At 36.7% G+C, this 17,454-nt stretch overlaps 1 protein-coding gene across 1 annotated transcript in view; it reads left to right on the top strand.

Moving 5' to 3' along the window:
* Positions 1-17,454, top strand: part of SBF2 (SET binding factor 2) — a 481,484-nt gene that overhangs the window by 197,712 nt on the left and 266,318 nt on the right. Inside the window, exon 3 of the mRNA XM_057553258.1 lies at positions 12,255-12,392. Within this exon, the coding sequence (XP_057409241.1) occupies positions 12,255-12,392 (138 nt within the window). The remainder of the gene's footprint in view (positions 1-12,254; positions 12,393-17,454) is intronic.

Here is a 17,454-nt window from a genome sequence, read left to right on the forward strand (position 1 = left end):
AAAAATATAAAAGAATCAACAGCAATGAATCAACAAGGTAAAACGGAACCCCAATCTAAAAGAGGAAAAAGGAAAAGGAAAAAAAAAAAAAAAGCCTTGGCTGTGGGGGTGCACTTTAGGTGGGGGAGGAACTTAGGCAGGGGCGGGGTTTAGGGTGGGGTAGAACCTAGGCAGGGGGTGGGGGGCAGGGGTGGTTGGGGGTGGGAGGGTGTTTGAGCATGGGGCGGGGCTTAGGCGAGGCGACTTTCAAATATGGGGCGGGGTCTCTGCTTAATACCTGTGCGGAAGGGGAGAGGCAGCACTTGGAAAGGAGGGCCTCTGGTGTGTGGAGTTCCAGAGTTTGGACGTGGGGCCCATGAGTGAGGGTGTGTGGGTGGGGTTTAGGCCCAGCACGTTGGAAGGGGTCTCCAAGTGTAGAGGTAGGGCCCTGGGTGGGGGTGTAGGGGCGGGGCTTCGGCTCTGCGCAGCCGGAGGGAGGCTCCGAGGGCAGAGGATCAGACCTGGAGCCCAACCAGCTCCCTGGTGCCTAAGTGGACAGGGAAAGCACTGGCCCCCTTCCCTTCCATTCCTCCGCGCCCCTCCCCCTCTGTCTCCCCCAGGGTCTACCCCCATCACTACTGGACCCCTAACCATGGGTGGGTCCTGCTGGGTGTAGGAACTCTTCCCCTCTCCCAGCCACGCCTCAGGGGTGTGGATCCCAGAGGTCCAGCCTTTACTTTTGCCCCCCTCATCCCTCCCTCCCACTCCCTGAGGACCTGAATGGCTGGAGAGGGCCTAGGTGGGCAGAGGATCTGGCCTGGGATCTCAGCAGATTCCTGGGGGTCCAAGTGGACAGGGGAAGCGTGGCCCCACTCCCTTTTGATCCTCTGCCCTCCCAGTGGTTCCCCAATTTACCCGTTCGGGTGTGGGAGCCCTTCCCCTCCCCCAGCCACCCCTCAGGGGTGCCAGTCCCTTCCTGCCTCCACTTCTCCTCCCCCTTCACTCACCCTATGCCCCATGTCCTACCCGGTTGCTGGGGGTTCCTCCCATCCCCTTAGGTGTCTGTTGGCCCCCACTGGCGCCTGGTAGGTTCCCTAGTTGTGAGAAGACTCGAATTCTGCATGTCCTCCTAGTACGCCATCTTGACTACCCCCCACTCCCAGCAGGCAGATTCTTAACCACTTCACCACCAGGGAAGTCCCTCTTATTGTCATTTTAAACCTGTTATCTTCTTTCATATTACTTTGCTGTTTGTATTTATTTTAATTGCAATTTTAGAGGGTTTTCAGGAGCTCTTGGAGGTAAACTCATTTGTTTCATCTGCCATGCTTAACTAGAAGTCATTAATAACTTTTCTTTTGCTCTTGGAATTGTTTTAAATTTGTAAATCATGTACAGTTGTATTTTTTCAAAATTTGGATGTTAGAAGCTATTCTAAACGTTCATTTTTCTCTTTGGAGTTTGCTTCTTGAAATTTTTATATTTAGAGGCTTATGTATAGGGCTCTTCATGAAACTGATATGCCAAAATGTTCAAAACTTGAGAGATTAGGTTAGCTCATCCTGTGACTTTGAAAACATATTAAAGTTATGAATAAGATCTTTTTAGAAATTACTTGTTGCTGATCTCAAGGAGGGTTGTTGATTTTTATGTTCTTATATCTGGCTACATGACTAAACTCTTATTTACTCAAACAATATTTAGTCAGTTTGCTTGGATTCTCTAGGCAGACAAATCATATTATCTTATACATAAAGTTTTATTATACTGATGAGGACAGTGTAATGTTGTGTAGTAGTAATAAAATATCTGAATAAAATATCTACTAAAAGCATTATAGGTGACCCATTTAAATTGTTTCATTTAAAGCGGATTGTTTTGTATAGTCTTTTAAAAGTATACTTCATCAAAAGCTGTCCACTAAAATTAGGCACATGTGTGTGATACCCTTTATTCTGTGGATAACAAAATATTTGAAAGTTTCCCAACTCTTAGATTGGCTTCTCTTCCAAAGTCTTACAACCACTGTGTTTTCTCTGAACTTTTGAAAAATATCTGTCTAAAGTATAGAGCACACACCTGACATTGCCATGGCCTGGCTTAGCAATGGAGTTCAGTTTCTTACGGCTTCTGTTACGTTATTTCACAAGTCAGTTCTTTGGTCAGAATATAGTTCATAATAACAGTTCTTTGTTATCAACTTCTTTTTTGTCCTCTTTAGAACTCTATCAGCAAAACAAAATAATTTTTGGGTTGCCTAACCTTTAAAAAGGAATTCAAGGGCAATAAAACGTTTTTTGTGCTCATTTTGGTTGTGCTCTACAAAAGCAGTTCTTCCCCAAAAACATAATGAGACGTGCCTGGGAAGATTTACATAATACCACGCCTGTCCCACAATTATTAAGAAAAAAAATTGTGAACAACATAAACAACCCACAATAGGGAATTGGTTATGTTGTGGTGCTTACCTATATGCTGGTGTAATATTCAGTCATTAAAAATAATTTTCTTAAAAATATGTAGGTACATGGGAAAACACACATGTTACAGAAGGTGGAGAAAAGCAGGACTCATAACTGTATGTATAACATATCCCATTTTATATAAAAAGTACATCCAGAGATAAATGGTTGCAAGGGAAGGTTGTATGTTAAAGAACTTAGTTCATTTTCATTTTTTCTTTTCTGATTTTTCTACAGTAAATTCATATTAACATAAAATAATATCCACAAGGTGATATACAAAGATAATTAAGCAGTGAGAAGACACAGTTTGTAGAGATACAGAGGCTTGAATTCTAGTCCTGCTTTTATCACACACTAGCTGTATCACCTTAACATCTCATAGCCTTGGTTTCATCATTTTTAAAATAAACCTTGTGGGATACAGTTATATATAAAGTGTTTCACAAATACGAGGGGTTATTGGCACTTATCTTTTATTTGCAGGTGGGTGGCCTGTTTGCACATGACCTACTTCATACATTTGGGCAATTAAAGAAACAAGCAAGTAAACAAAGTTGGTATTTGTAACGCATTAAATGTGGAGCCTAAAAATGTCTGTCAGTTCTAACCTTGCACCCTTGAGGTATCATTTGTGTCCAGGTTATGCCAAGGTCTTAAAGAAAACTGGAACTGAATAAAGACAGATAACATCCTGAAAAGGAATCCCCATATTGGCTGTTCCCAGATATGTTGTAAAATTTTTATGAGCTTGATCTGTGGGAAATGATGAGAGTCAGGTGGAAGGGAATAGTCAAAAACATACATTGTTGCATATACACTCATATATTTATGAAACAGACATATATATGGTATGTCCATTGATAGTATCACTCCAAATAGATGTGTTTCCTCATTGACTTGGAAAAGGAGGGCAAAATGTAGGCCAGTCAGTTATGACAGTCAATTCTAAACAGTTTAGGTTTTGCACCTGTGATAGCATTTTTTTCTCCTGTTTGCCAGTAAAGACACTGGGGAGAGCAAAATCCTGATTTTTATCCTGTTTGTTTAATGCTTATCATTCTGCTTACTGTCTTTTAGTGACTACTCTGTTTCCAGCTGTCTAAACATTTTCTCACATTCCTGTCAGAAATGTGACTCGAGCTCAGGTTCAAGAAATGCAGTGTCCACTCCCTCATTGTTTTTTGGGTTTTTTTTTTTTTTTTTTTGGCCACACTGTGAGGGGAATCTTAGTTCCCCGACCAGGGATCTAACCCAGGCCCTCAGCAGTGAGAGCACGGAGTCCTAACCACTGGACCGCCATGGAATTCCCCTCTCATTGTTTATTACTTTCTCAGCACGCTTTTAGTTAAGATTTGAAATGATTAAACCAGCTAGCATTATTATATTTCAAATCCAGATCCTGTGAGGAGTACTTCTCATTAATAGTGGGATCATCTCCTGATACACCAAATTTGATTATTACTTAATCTTATGATACAATGAATTTGAAAAGTAGACATTTAACTGGAGGTTAAGGCCATTTCTTTTCATCCATTGAAAAAACATTTCTGTAAACTCAGTTATGTGAGCTATTGTTTATTTACTAAGTGTGTATTAATATATTTCATTTGAGAATGCAACATCAAAATTTCTTATGAAGTATGATTCTAATAATATTAATGCATAGTATAAAATAATTCATTTATGTAACTGTATTTTTATGTATGAAATAAAGGGTCTCATGTGTAACCAGTGTGACCAGCTATCTTGACAGCTTCTTTGTGAAAAATTTAGTAAAACATATCTGACCAGGCCTAGCATGAATTACCATTACTATCTTAGTTGTGGTCACATTAAGCTTAGTTTTGAAGAAGTACTTATTGAATCAAAAAAGAGGATCCTTGGAATTTCCCAGAAGTTTTACTGTTAATACTTTTAAAATCAGAATTCCTGTTATAATGTAAACTTGGGGAAATGAGGCCATTTAAATAACTAAGGAGGTCTTCCTACCTAAACTCTCATATTCTCCTTCTGGATGTTATGTGTTTATTTTTTTCTGTGAGAAGGAATTTTCTTACAGCCTTCTTTTTTTTAAAGAGACACCTTTAATTTTTTTAATTACAGGTTGAACAGTAAAATGTGGTTTAGTGAGCTGTAAATTTATAGGTGTGTATGAAGGTCTTGGAAAATATTGAGTGACTGTTATCCCAAGAACCTTCTACAACATTTCACCTTTGAGAGATCATTAAAATTAGTCACAGTAATGCTATGGACATCTTTTATTATTCGGTAATTTTTTTTTAATATCCACTGTATATGTAAAGCATTTGAGAAAAGTTAGCATGAGTTGATTTTTCTAGTTTTAGCAGCAAAATATCTGATTGCTTGTTTAAGTAATATATCTATTCGCTTACAAAAGTTAATTTGTTATTTGTGAACACTTCTCTGTGATGGGTACCTTTGATTTGAGAAATCAGTGAAGTTGGTTGAGTTGGAACTAACATAAAGAGATTTAGTTTAATCCTTACTGAAAACCTATAGTTTCATTTAAATTATGTGAAAATATATAGTTGTTATTCTATGGTGTATAGCTTTTAGTACCATTTGCCAAGCCTAATGAGCAGCTGTGATAATGAATGACAGACCTCTAAGAGAATGCGATTATTTGCTATTAATTCACAGAACTGATTCACTTTATATCAGAAGACTTGTTTGTCGAATGAGTAGACCTGATGACACAGGCTCTGTATCATTATATTATTTCATACCCAAGCTCAGACGTGAGTATTTTGAAAGACACTTCTGGGTTTTGTTAAACCCAGAAGTTTAACCTGTTAAAACTCCTTGGTTCTGCCAAAGATTATACCTTTCTGCTACCTAAGTAGCTTAAGCCAAGGCTAGTTACACATTAACATGCATTCTTACTAGAATAGCAAGTCTCATACTTTTGGGTCTCACACTTTATACTCTCACAGATGATTGAGAATCTGCAAAGAGTTTTGTTTATGTAGTTTTATCTATTAATTTTTGTGTTAGAACTGACAACTAGAAAAATTTAAGCTATTTATTTATTTTAAAAAGGACAGTAAACCATTGCATATTAAATAGCATATTTTTTGAAAAAATAACTGTATTTTCCATAACAAAAAAGATAGGGAAAAGAATGGTATTGTTTTATATTTTTGTAAATATCATTGATATTGGCTTAGTAAAAGACAGCTGGATTCTCATACCTGCTTCTACATTCATGCTTTTACAGTACATTGTTTTGGTTGAAGTATGCGAAGAAAATCAGGTCTCACGAATATGTAGTTGGAAAGAGGAGTATTTTTTTTTTTAAACATCTTTATTGAAGTATAATTGCTTTACAATGGTGTGTTAGTTTCTGCTTTATAACAAAGTGAATCAGTTATACATATACATATGTTCCCATATCTCTTCCCTCTTGCATCTCCCTTCCTCCCACCCTCCCCATCCCACCCCTCTAGGTGGTCACAAAGCACTGAGTTGATCTCCCTGTGCTATGCGGCTGCTTCCCACTAGCTATCTATTTTACATTTGGTATTGTATATATGTCCATGACACTCTCTCACCCTGTCACATCTCACCCCTCCCCCTCCCCATATCAAGAGGAGTATTTTTATAGCCTTTTCAGACACTTATGGAAACTCTTGTTTGAATACTACACCAACACTCAACAAATAATAATATCTTAAAGGCTAGTTGCAATGTGAGATATATAAATGCATCAATGAACTTTTATTTACTCTGCTACGATAAAATCTATTGGTTGGCTTTGCACTTTGAAAAATCTTTTATCCATGCATGATTTTATAACATCATGCATTAGTCATTTGGCAAATAGGTATCAATGAGTTATGCAGATCTTCCAAATGTTGACACATATAGTATTTAAAATATTACATTAGTTAATAATACTCTCATATTAATCAGGAATGCAAAGCTGTCAGGCTCATGATGGTGCTTGAAAGTTCATTTTATCATTGGTAACAAACAGTCTCAGATCTGTATCTTGAAGTGACAGGCCCATTTCATTCATTTGAGACAATGTCTACCAAATACATAAGACTGTATAAGCATGTTTGTCAGTTATTCTTTTAAGTAAAAAATGGTGTTCTTGGGGGAAAAAAGAGAACAGTTCAGCTCACAACTTAAACATCTACACAAGTAGTTTTTCTCTAAACAACTATCATACTTCTATATGCAGCAAAAGTGCTTTATGTGTATTTACTCTTTGAAACAGAATATTTTGAAAGTTGTATACTCAAGGGTCAAGTTACAATGAAATTAAAATGTTTATTGCTTCATCAAGGAAATTATTAATGGAAACTTTTTTTTTTTAATTGCAAATGTGTAGCTTTGAAGAATAGTGACTACAAGTATAGTTTGATGCTGCTGCATTGATTACTGTTAAGTTACCAGCAACTTTACCCACCATTACTTTTCCACCATTAATGTAAATGTCAACAAAGTGAAAGAAACAACCAGTTCTTAGTATTAATATGATAATAGTTTTGACCACCGGGACTCCTATGATTCTGTGTACCACACTTTGAGGGCTACTTTTCTAGAATGAAAAAGGCTTATGGTGGCCACAGGAAAGCCAAAGATGTAAAGTCATGGAACTTAGATAAATGAATTGTTGAGGGAGAAATATACATGTAAACAAATTGACAAGTCAAGTTTTCTGTACCAGATTAGTAAAATATATAAGTTCTAGTGCTATATATAGGAAGAAAAGGTTATTATAATTATTTACTATAATAAGAATGTATAAAACGGTTTGGAACACTTGAGTGGAACTGCTTGATTCTTTGGTTTGGAGGGGGCCAGAGAAACTGGGGAGCTTCAGAGAAGACTTCACAGAATAAGTGATACTGAAGTGCTCAATAAATATTTGTTCAATGAATTACTATTTCAAAACACAAATGTAGGGCTTCCCTGGTGGCGCAGTGGTTGAGAATCTGCCTGCCAATGCAGGGGACACGGGTTCGAGCCCTGGTCTGGGAAGATCCCACATGCTGCAGAGCAACTAGGCCCGTGAGCCACAGATACTGAGCCTGTGCGTCTGGAGCCTGTGCTCCGCAACAAGAGAGGCCGCGACAGTGAGAGACCCGCGCACCGCGATGAAGGGTGGCCCCCGCTTGCCGCAACTAGAGAAAGCCCTCGCACAGAAACAAAGACCCAACACACCCCAAAATAAATAAATAAATAAATAAATTTATTTTTTTTAAAAAAAGCCACAAATGTAGTAGAGAAAAATATTTTCACTTAACTAATTAATGTGTCCTTAAGGTTTTCATGCTGTTTCTCTATATTCCTCATGATGTCTGCTCAAGGAAATGAGTCTGGTAGAATTTTTCATTTGGTAGAGAAGCTATGAACGTGATTAATGTGTCTCTCTAAATGTAGGAAGTCATCCAAATATTACTTTTCTGATGTCTCTTTAGACTGAGTCAAGGAGTCAATGAGGCAATGAAAGGAGAGGCAGGAAAAAACTAGTAAAGAAGGGGAAAGAAAGTGTTATAGCTGTGATGATAGAAACTAAGGTTAGGTCAAAGGGGGTAATAATCATAATAACTAACACCACGGAATTATATGGCAAAGGCTATTCTGAGTACTTTTCATGTGTTACCTTGTGTGAGCTTCCCAAGGGTACTAGTAGATAGGTACTAATATTCTGCCTTTTACAGATGAGGAAACTAAGGCACTGAAAGGTTAAATAAAGTGCTCCAGGTTACACAGTTATTAAGCAGGGTAACAGAAGGTAATCTGGCACAGAGAGCGGCTGTATTGGTGAGCTCCTTTCTATTTCTATTCCATCTCTTCAACAATATTGTTATCCAGATATTTTTTTCTTCATGTTTTTAGAGATAGACTTTACTTTTTAGAGTACTTTTAGATTCACAGCAAAATTGAGCAATAGTACGAAGAATTCACATATATTCTCTGTTCCCCAAACGCATAACTTCCCACAATATCAGTATCCCCCACCACAGTGGTACATTTGTTACAGTCAATGAATGAACTTACATTGGTCACATCATTATCAACCAAAGTCTGTAGTTCACCTTAGGTTTCACTCTTGGTGTACATTCTAAAGGTTTTGACAAATGCGTAATAAAATGTATCCACAGTTACAGTATTATACAGAATAGTTTCACTGCTCTAAAAAACCTCTAAATTCTGCCTATTTATGTCTCCCCAACCCCAGGCAACTACTAATCTTTTTGCTCTCCATAGCTGTGCATTTTCCAGAATGTTAAGTAGTTGGAATTATACCACGTGTAGCCATTTCGGACTGGCGTCTTTCACTTAGTAATGTGCATTTACGTTTCCTCCATGTTTTTTCATGGCTTGATAACTCATTTCTTTTTAGCACAATAAAGTATTCTGTCACCTGGATGTGTCTTCACCTACTGAAGGACATCTTGGTTACTTCCACGTTTTGGCAATTATGAACAAAGCTGCTATAAACATCCATGTGCAGGTTTTTGTGTGAACATATGTTTTCACCTCCTTCGGGTAAATAGCTGAATTGTGTGGTAAGAGTATGTTTACTTTTGTAAGAAACTGGCGCACTGTGTTCCAAAGTGGCTGTACCATTTTGCATTCCCACCAGCGATAAATAAGAATTCCTGTTGCTCTACATTCTTGTCAGCATTTGGCATTGTCATTGTTTTGTATTTTGGCCATTCTAATAGGTATGTAATCGTATCTTGTTGTTTTAATTTGCTTCCTTTATGAAATATGATATTGAACATCTTTTCATTTGCTTATTTGCCACCTTTATATCTTTTTTGGAGAGGTATCTATTCAGATCTTTTGCCCCCTTTTTAATTGGGTTGTTCACTTTCTTATTGTTGAGTTTTAAAAACTCTTTGTATGTTTTAGATGACAGTACATTATCAGATATGTGTTTTGCAGCTATTTTCTCCCAGTCCTTAGCTTGTCTTCTCATTTTCTTGACAGTGTCTTTCACAGAGCAGAAGTTTTAAATTTTAATGAAGTCTAGCTTATCAGTTATTCCTTTCCTGGTTCATGATTTTGGTGTTGTATCTAAAAAGTCGTTGCCAAAACAAAGATCATCTAGGTTTTCTCCTTTGTCATCTTCTAGGAGTTTTATAGTTTTGTGTTTTACATTTAGGTATATGGTCCACTTTGAGTTAATGTTTGTGAAAGGTGTAAGGTCTGTGTCTAGATTCATTTTCTTGTATATGAATATCTAGTTGGTCCAGCACCATTTGTTGAAAAGACTGTTTTTTCTCCATTGTATTGCTTTTGCTCTGTTGTCAAAGTTCAGTTGATTATATTTGTGTGGTTTGTTTCTGGGCTCACCATTCTGCTTTATTGATTTGTCTTTTCATTGACCGGTACCACACTGTCTTGATTACTGTAGCTTTATAATAAGTCTTGAAGTCAGATAGTGTCACTCTTCCAACTTTGTTCTCCTTCAATATTGAGTTGGCTATTCTGGGTCTTTTGCCTCTCCATATAAACTTTAGCATTAGTTTATCAACATCCATAAAATAACTTGCTGGAATTTTGTTTGGGATTGTGTTGAATCTGTAGATCACACTGGGAAGAATTGAAACTTGACAATATTGAGTCTTCCTATTGATGAACATTGGAATTGCTCTCTCTTTCTCTCTACTTAGTTCTTCTTTGATTTCTCATCAGAGTTTTGTAATTTTTCTTATATAGATCTTGTACATAATTTATTAGGTTTATACCTAAGTATTTCATTTTTGGGGGTGCTAATGTATGAAGATGGTACTGTGTTTTTAATTTCAAGTAACAGTTCATTGTTGGTGTATATAGGAAAGCAGTTGGCTTTTGTATATTAACCTTGTATCCTGGAAACTTGCTGGAATTGCTTATTACTTTCAGGTTTTCTACATAGACAATCATGTCATTTGGGAACAAAGACAGTTACACATCTTCCTTCCTAATCTGTAAACCTTTTATTTCCTTGTTTTGGCTAATTGAATTAACTAGGACTTTCAGTACAATTTAGAAAAGGTGTGGTAAGAGATGACGACCTTGCCTTGTTCCTAATCTTAGCTAGAAAGCTTCTAGTTTCTTACAATTAAGTATGATGTTATCTGTAGGTTTTTGGTAAATGTTCTGTGTCATGTCAAGGAACTTCCCCTCTATGCTTAGTTTGCTGAGAGTTTTTATCATGAATGGGTGTTAGTTTTTCTCAAATGCTTTTTCTGTATCTATTGATATGATCATGTACTTTTTCTTGTTTAGCTTCTTGATGTGATTAATTGACTTTCAATGTTGAACCAGCTCTGCATACCCAAAATGAATCTTATTTGGTCATGGTTTGTAATTCTTTTCATACATTGCTACATTCAGTTTGCAAATATTTTGTTGAGGATTTTTGCATCTGTCTTCATGAGAGATATTGATGTATAGTTTTATTGTAATTTCTTTTTCTGTTTTTGGCATTAGGATAATGCTGGCTTTATGGAATGAGTCAGGAAGTATTTCCTTGGCTTCAGTCTTCTGGAAGAGATTGTAGAGAATGTTTTAGTTTCATCCTTCAGTGTTTGGTAGAATTCACTGTGAACCCATTGCAGCATGATACTTTCTTTCTATTTTGAAAGATTATTAATTATTGATTCATTTTCTTTAATAGATATAGGCCTATTCAGATTGTCTGCTTCTTCTTGTGTGAGTCTTATCAGATTATATCTTTTAAGAAATTGGTTCATTTCATCTAGATTATCCAATTTGTGGGCACAGAGTTATGCATAGTATCCCTTTATTATCTTTTTAATGTCCACAGGATCTATAGTGATGTCCCTTCTTTCATTTCTGATATTAGGAATTTGTATCTTCTTTTTTATTTTTAGTTTGTCTGGCTAGAGACTTCTTGATTTTAATGTTTTTTTTCAAAGAACTAGCTTTAGGTTTTGCTGCTTTTCTCTATTGATTTCCTGTAATAGATTCCACTGATTTCTGCTCTAATTTTATTATTTCTTTTCTTCTGCTTACTTTGGATTTAATTTGCTCTTCTTTTTCTAGTTTCCTAAGATAGAGCTTAGATGACTGATTTTAGATTTTTCTTCTCTATGAATTCAGTGCTATAAAATTCCCTCTAAGCACTGCTTTTGCTGAATCCCACAAATGTTAAGCTGTATTTTCATTTTCATTTAGTTAAAAATATTTGAAAATTTCTTTTGAGATTTTTATCTTTGATCCATGTATTACTTAGAAGTGTGTTGTTTAATCTCTGAGTGTTTGGGGATTTTCCAGCTATCTTTCTGTAATTGATTTTTAGTTTAATTTTATTGTGGTCTGGGACATGCATTATATGATTTCTATTCTTTTAAATACATTAAAGTGTATTTTATAGCCCAGAATGTGGTCTGTCTTGATGAACAAGATATCTTTTTCATTGTACTGAATTGAAGAGTCTTAGATTAATGACGATATTTTAAAATAATTCTGTTTTCTGTCCATGGTAGATACTGAGCACTTTATCTTCAACTTATTTCATGATTTGTTCTAATGGTGCAAAGTTTTCATCTTAGTGATCTGTTCCTACATATGCCAACCCCGGTCTCAGAATGAGTGGCATCTGTGGAAAATCTAGGCTGTCTTCATAAAATGCATATGCACATTAGTGAAAGTATTCTACATCATGAATCTGCAAGTGATTTTTTAAAAATATTGGCTGAAGTAACGTATCACATCTGGAAATTTTTTTAAATGGGGAGACATTTCTCAGGGATTTATAACTAATAAATTTACCTTATACTTTTAAGATGTGACTTTTTTTTTTTCTATCTCATTTAGTTTTGTCAACCTGGAGGGTGGCAGCTGTCCAGAGAGAGGAAGCAGCCAACGTTTTTTGTGGTGGTCCTGACAGATATTGACTCAGATCGACATTACTGCTCATGCCTAACCTTTTATGAGGCAGAGATCAATCTTCAGGTACAGCAACTTTTCTAGCCAAATTACAGCCAAAGAGACAGCATTTAGGAATCTTTTTATTATGCCATATTTGTTTTTGTTAGAATAGCAAGTTTGAGTTCTATGAGCTACTTTAAAATGACTGAGGTACTATATTGTTGAAGAAGAGAGCAAGAAGGTAAAGTTATTGTCCAAGTTTAATTTTTCTTCTTTAAAATATTGTTCATAATCTGCATACTTCTAAGAATAGCATATCTGCAAATTGGTTTATTAAGAAGATTTGTATCCTCTCATGATGAACCTGTGGTTTTTCCCTTTCAGCCTTTCTCCTGAGGTGTCTTTCACAGAATATAGAGCATTTAATCAGAATGTTTATAAATCACTTATCACAATGCTTGATATTATTTTTTAAGTGCTGAAGTAACTGTTAACTCATTATTATTAGTGGTGGTAGTATCAAAATGATGGGACTGACATTAATAGGCTAGAACTATAGAAATTAAAAATACTGGGTCTTTCAGAGTATTAGCTGGGGTTCTCTCAGTTTCAAACAACTGGATCTACTGTCTCTAATTTATTCAGAAAAGGATTTATGAGAAAGTATTGGGTAGTTTATGTAATTTCATGGGTAAGGGGTGAGCAGGGAACCAGTTCTGTGTACTAGGAACTGCCTAGCTTGGGGCTGTTCATACTTTTTCAACCTTTTATCACTTGACACTTATGATGTTGGGTACCAGACAATACAACCTTCACAATAATCACACTAAAAAAATCCATTCTCCCATGTGTAGCCCCTATCACACATTGGTGACTTATGCTTTAAGTGTCATATGGGTTGTTTCGTTGTGTCAGTCAGATTGCATGCAGATTCCCCCCCCCAAAGGAATCAGAAAAACTTTGTTGTTGTTGTTATTTGTTTGTTTGCTTGTTTTGCTTTCAAGGCCCTATAGTATGAGAAGGAAACTATAAAACAGTTTGCAGGATGTTGAGTGAGCCAATTGCATTATCTGCTGTGCTTTCTGCTACATACAGATGAATGAGTATCACCACCAGGGAAAAGGATTGGCTTGCTTTCTGAAATGACCTCACAAAGGAGCATTTGTTATTTTTGTTATTTTAATTAAATGCCAAGATCTGAATTTTCTGGATGCAGAAATTTCATTTTTCAGTACAAGAGGAGACAAACCACCTTTCATGGTACAGACTCACATTATCCAAGTTCATTAGACTGATGTATTAAAACCAGCATGCTAGCTTTTTAATTTACAGTGATAAGTTAAAAGGTTATATAGAACAAAATATACATTATCTATATTATCAGCACATTTTCTCCTTATTGTCAGATCTTTGTGGGAAGCCATACCAAAATCAGAAGCATTTTGATTGTGGAATAAAACCAAGGAATATTTGATGTCAAATATTTAACACCTGCCAGATTAACACAGCCCATTGTTTATACAGTTGACCCTTGAACAACATGGGCTTGAACTGCACGGGTCCACTTATACGCAGATTTTTTTCAGTAACTATATACTACAGTACTGCATGATCCATTGTTGGTTGAATATGTGGATGCAGAGGGCCAACCGTAAAGTTAATATGTGGATTTTCGACTGCACAGAGGGGTCGGCGCCCCTAAACCCTGCATTGTTCGGGGCCAACTGTTTTTGAAATTAGGGATTATGTTGTCAATTCAGACAGAAAACTTAGATGTCTATGATTCTAGTCATTTCTGTCCTGATTAGTGTTCGGGTGGATGTTGCCAACAAATAGCCGATCTAATTCCCGTTTTGGTCAATTCAGTCTAAATAAGAAAAAATGTTCTCTTGTTGAGAGCCTTGCTATCTTTTTCAGGTGACCTTTCATTTCTCTGTTGATCTTTTGAACATAAGTCAGTGCTGAGAATGCAGTATTTTCTTTTATTTCCATATTCTTGAGGGTACCTCTTTACAACTCCCTAGAATTATCTAATGAAACTAACTGTGATTATTTGGGTTCTTCTTCTCTCCATCATTACCAACCCCTTAGCCCCCAAATAAACTCACAGAAAAGTAATACATTAAGACAATGTAAGGGAGATGCAAGAGGGAAGAGAAATGGTAACATATTGTATATGTATAACAGATTCACTTTGTTATAAAGCAGATGCTAACACACTATTGTAAGGCAATTATACTTCAATAAAGATGTTTGAAAAAAAAAAAAAAAAAAGACAATGTAGGGGGTTTCAGTCCAAGATGGTGACATAGGAAGCTTCTGAACTCACTTCTATGGACACACTGAATCCACAGCTACACACGGAGCAATTTCTGCTGAAAGAAATCCAGAAACTAGCCGAGCAGTTCTTATATAGCAGGCAAACGAGAATATACCCACACTGAAGTGAGTAGAAAAGGCTGAGATGCAGTCTCACCATAAATGTCCCCTGGCAGAGAGACATGCAGTTGCGAAGCAACTTACAACTTCCAGCTCCTCCCCTGAGGTGCGAAGGGTTTGGACCCAACATCTAGCCCCCATCTTTTTAGACTTCCACTTGAGGTAAGGACCCAAAAACACCTAGCTCTGAAAAACAATGGGGCTTTTATTCATGAGACCCACCAGACTATAACAAGCAAAGAGTTCTTAATGGGTTTTCAAGAATTTGCTCTGGCTCAGCATGGAGGAAGCAGAGAGAAACACCCATCTCTCAGTCTTTGCCTGAAAGAATCCTGTTTGCATACTTTAAAAGCTACTGCCTGAGGGTCAGGTTTCTAACTTAGCACACATCTAGGAGCTAATTTTGATTCTGTTTGGAGGCCAGGGATCTGGCAGGTGCCATCACTGTTCTCTCTCTAGCCTGCTCCAGTTCACTGGTTTCTTCTTGGAAAGAGCTTGTGCACATGTTTGGCGCCCCAGATTTTGCAGCTGCTGCCCAAGGGACACACCCTTTTAAACCTTTGACTCTGTGGCCAACAGGACTTGAGCTCCCAGGTCCCACAGGATTGTAGCAAACGAAGTTCTTAACTGGCTATCCCCCAAGGCTCAGCGCAGAGGGAGCAGACAGAAACACCCATCTCCCAGTCTCCACTGAAAGATACATATTTGCATACATTAAAAGCTGCTACCTGAAGGTCTGGCTTCCAATCCACCTGAATCTAGGTGCTGACTATGATCCTCCCCTTTGGGACACTATCAGGTATTGGTATACCCTCAACTACAGTGAGCACTAAGAATAAAGTAGGCTGCTTGGACCATCATAAAGATTTGAGAGACAACCAAGAGCTAGGGCAGGTTTGAATACTAAGGTTCATCTCCTACAAGAGGCCACTCCTTCAGGACTAGGAGAGGTAGATGTTTTAAATAATGCATAGAAACCAACACAGAGAGTCAAGGAAAATGAAGAAATAGGAATATGTTCTAAATGAAAGAACAAGGTAAAACCTCAGAGAAAGACCTTAATGAAGTGGAGATAAGTGATTTACCTGATAAAGAGTTTAAAATAATGGTCATAAAGATGCTTATTGAGCTCAGGAGAAGAATGGATGAACAAAGTAAGAATTTCAACAAAGGAATAGAAAGTGTAAGAAAGTACCAAATAGAAGTCGCAGAGCTGAAGAGTATAGTAAGTGAGCTGAAGAATACAATAGAGGGGTTCAACAGCGCACTACATGACACAGGAGAGAGGATCAGTTTACATGAGGACAGGGCAGTGGAAATCATCTAATTAAAACAGCAAAATGAAAAAAATGGAAAAGAATAAAGATAGCTTAAGGGACTTAGGAGATAACATCAAGCAAACCAACATTCGCATGATAGGGGTCCCAGGAGGAGAAGAGAAAGAGAAAGGGGCAGAAAACTTACAAGAAGAAATAATGGCTGAAAACTTTCCTAACCTGGGGAAAGAAACAGATATTCAGATCCAGGAAGCCCAGAGAGTTCCAAATAAGATGACCCCAAAGAGACCAACACCAAGACACATTATAATTAAAGTGTCAAAAGTTAAAGACAAAGAGAAAATCTTAAAACAGCAAGAGAAAAATAACTTGTTCATAAAAGGGAACCCTGATAAGACGATGATCAGATTTTTCAGCAGAAACTTTGCAGGCCAGAGAAGAGTGGCAAGATTTATTCAAAGTGCTGAGAGAAAAAAAACTGTCCATCAAGAATATTCCACCTGGCAAGTTGTCCTTCAGGGTCGAAGAAGAGAAGAAAGAGTTTTGCAGACAAGCAAAAGCTAAAGAAGCTAATCACCACTAGACTGGCCTTACAGGAAATGTTAAAGGGACTTCTTTAAGCTGAAATGAAAAGGTGCTAATCAGTAACAGGAAAACATATGAAAGTATAAATCTCACTTGTAATGGTAAATATATACTAAAATACAGATAAATAAAGAATTTTGAAACAGCAAGGAAACAAATTGACAGTAGTAAATACATACTGATCAATAATTAATTTAAATGTAAAATGACTAAATTTTCCAATCCAAAGATGTAGAGTGGCTGAATAGATTAAAAAAAAAACAAAAAGACCTAGAACAAAACTCACTTCAGTTATAAGGACACACATTGACTGAAAATGAAGGGTAGAAAAAGATACTTCATGCAAATGGAAATCAAAAGAAAGCTAGGGTAGCTATACTTAATATAAGACAAAATGACTTTAAACTAAAAACTGTAATAAGAGACAAGGAAAGTCATTGTATAATGATAAAGTAGTCAACTCATCAAGAGAGTGTAACACTTGTAAATATTTATGCATCTATTATCAGAGCACCTAAGCATATAAAGTAAATCTGAAGGTAAAAATTGATAGCAATACAATAATAGTAGAAGACTTAAGCCACATTTAACAATGGATAGATCATCCGGACAGAAAATCAATACAGAAAACTGGATTTAAACAGTATGTTAGACCAGATGGACCTAACAGACATACATAGAATCTTCCATACAACAGCAGCTGAATAAACATACTTCTCAAGCACATGTGGGACATTCTCCAGGATAGGTAATGTGTTAGGCCACAAAACAAGTCAATAAATTTAAGAAGATTGAAATCATATCAAGCTTCTTTTCCAGCCACAAAAGTATAGTACTAGAAATCA

The sequence above is a fragment of the Balaenoptera acutorostrata genome, chromosome 9 (genome assembly GCF_949987535.1).
Source record: "Balaenoptera acutorostrata chromosome 9, mBalAcu1.1, whole genome shotgun sequence".
NCBI lineage: Eukaryota > Metazoa > Chordata > Mammalia > Artiodactyla > Balaenopteridae > Balaenoptera > Balaenoptera acutorostrata.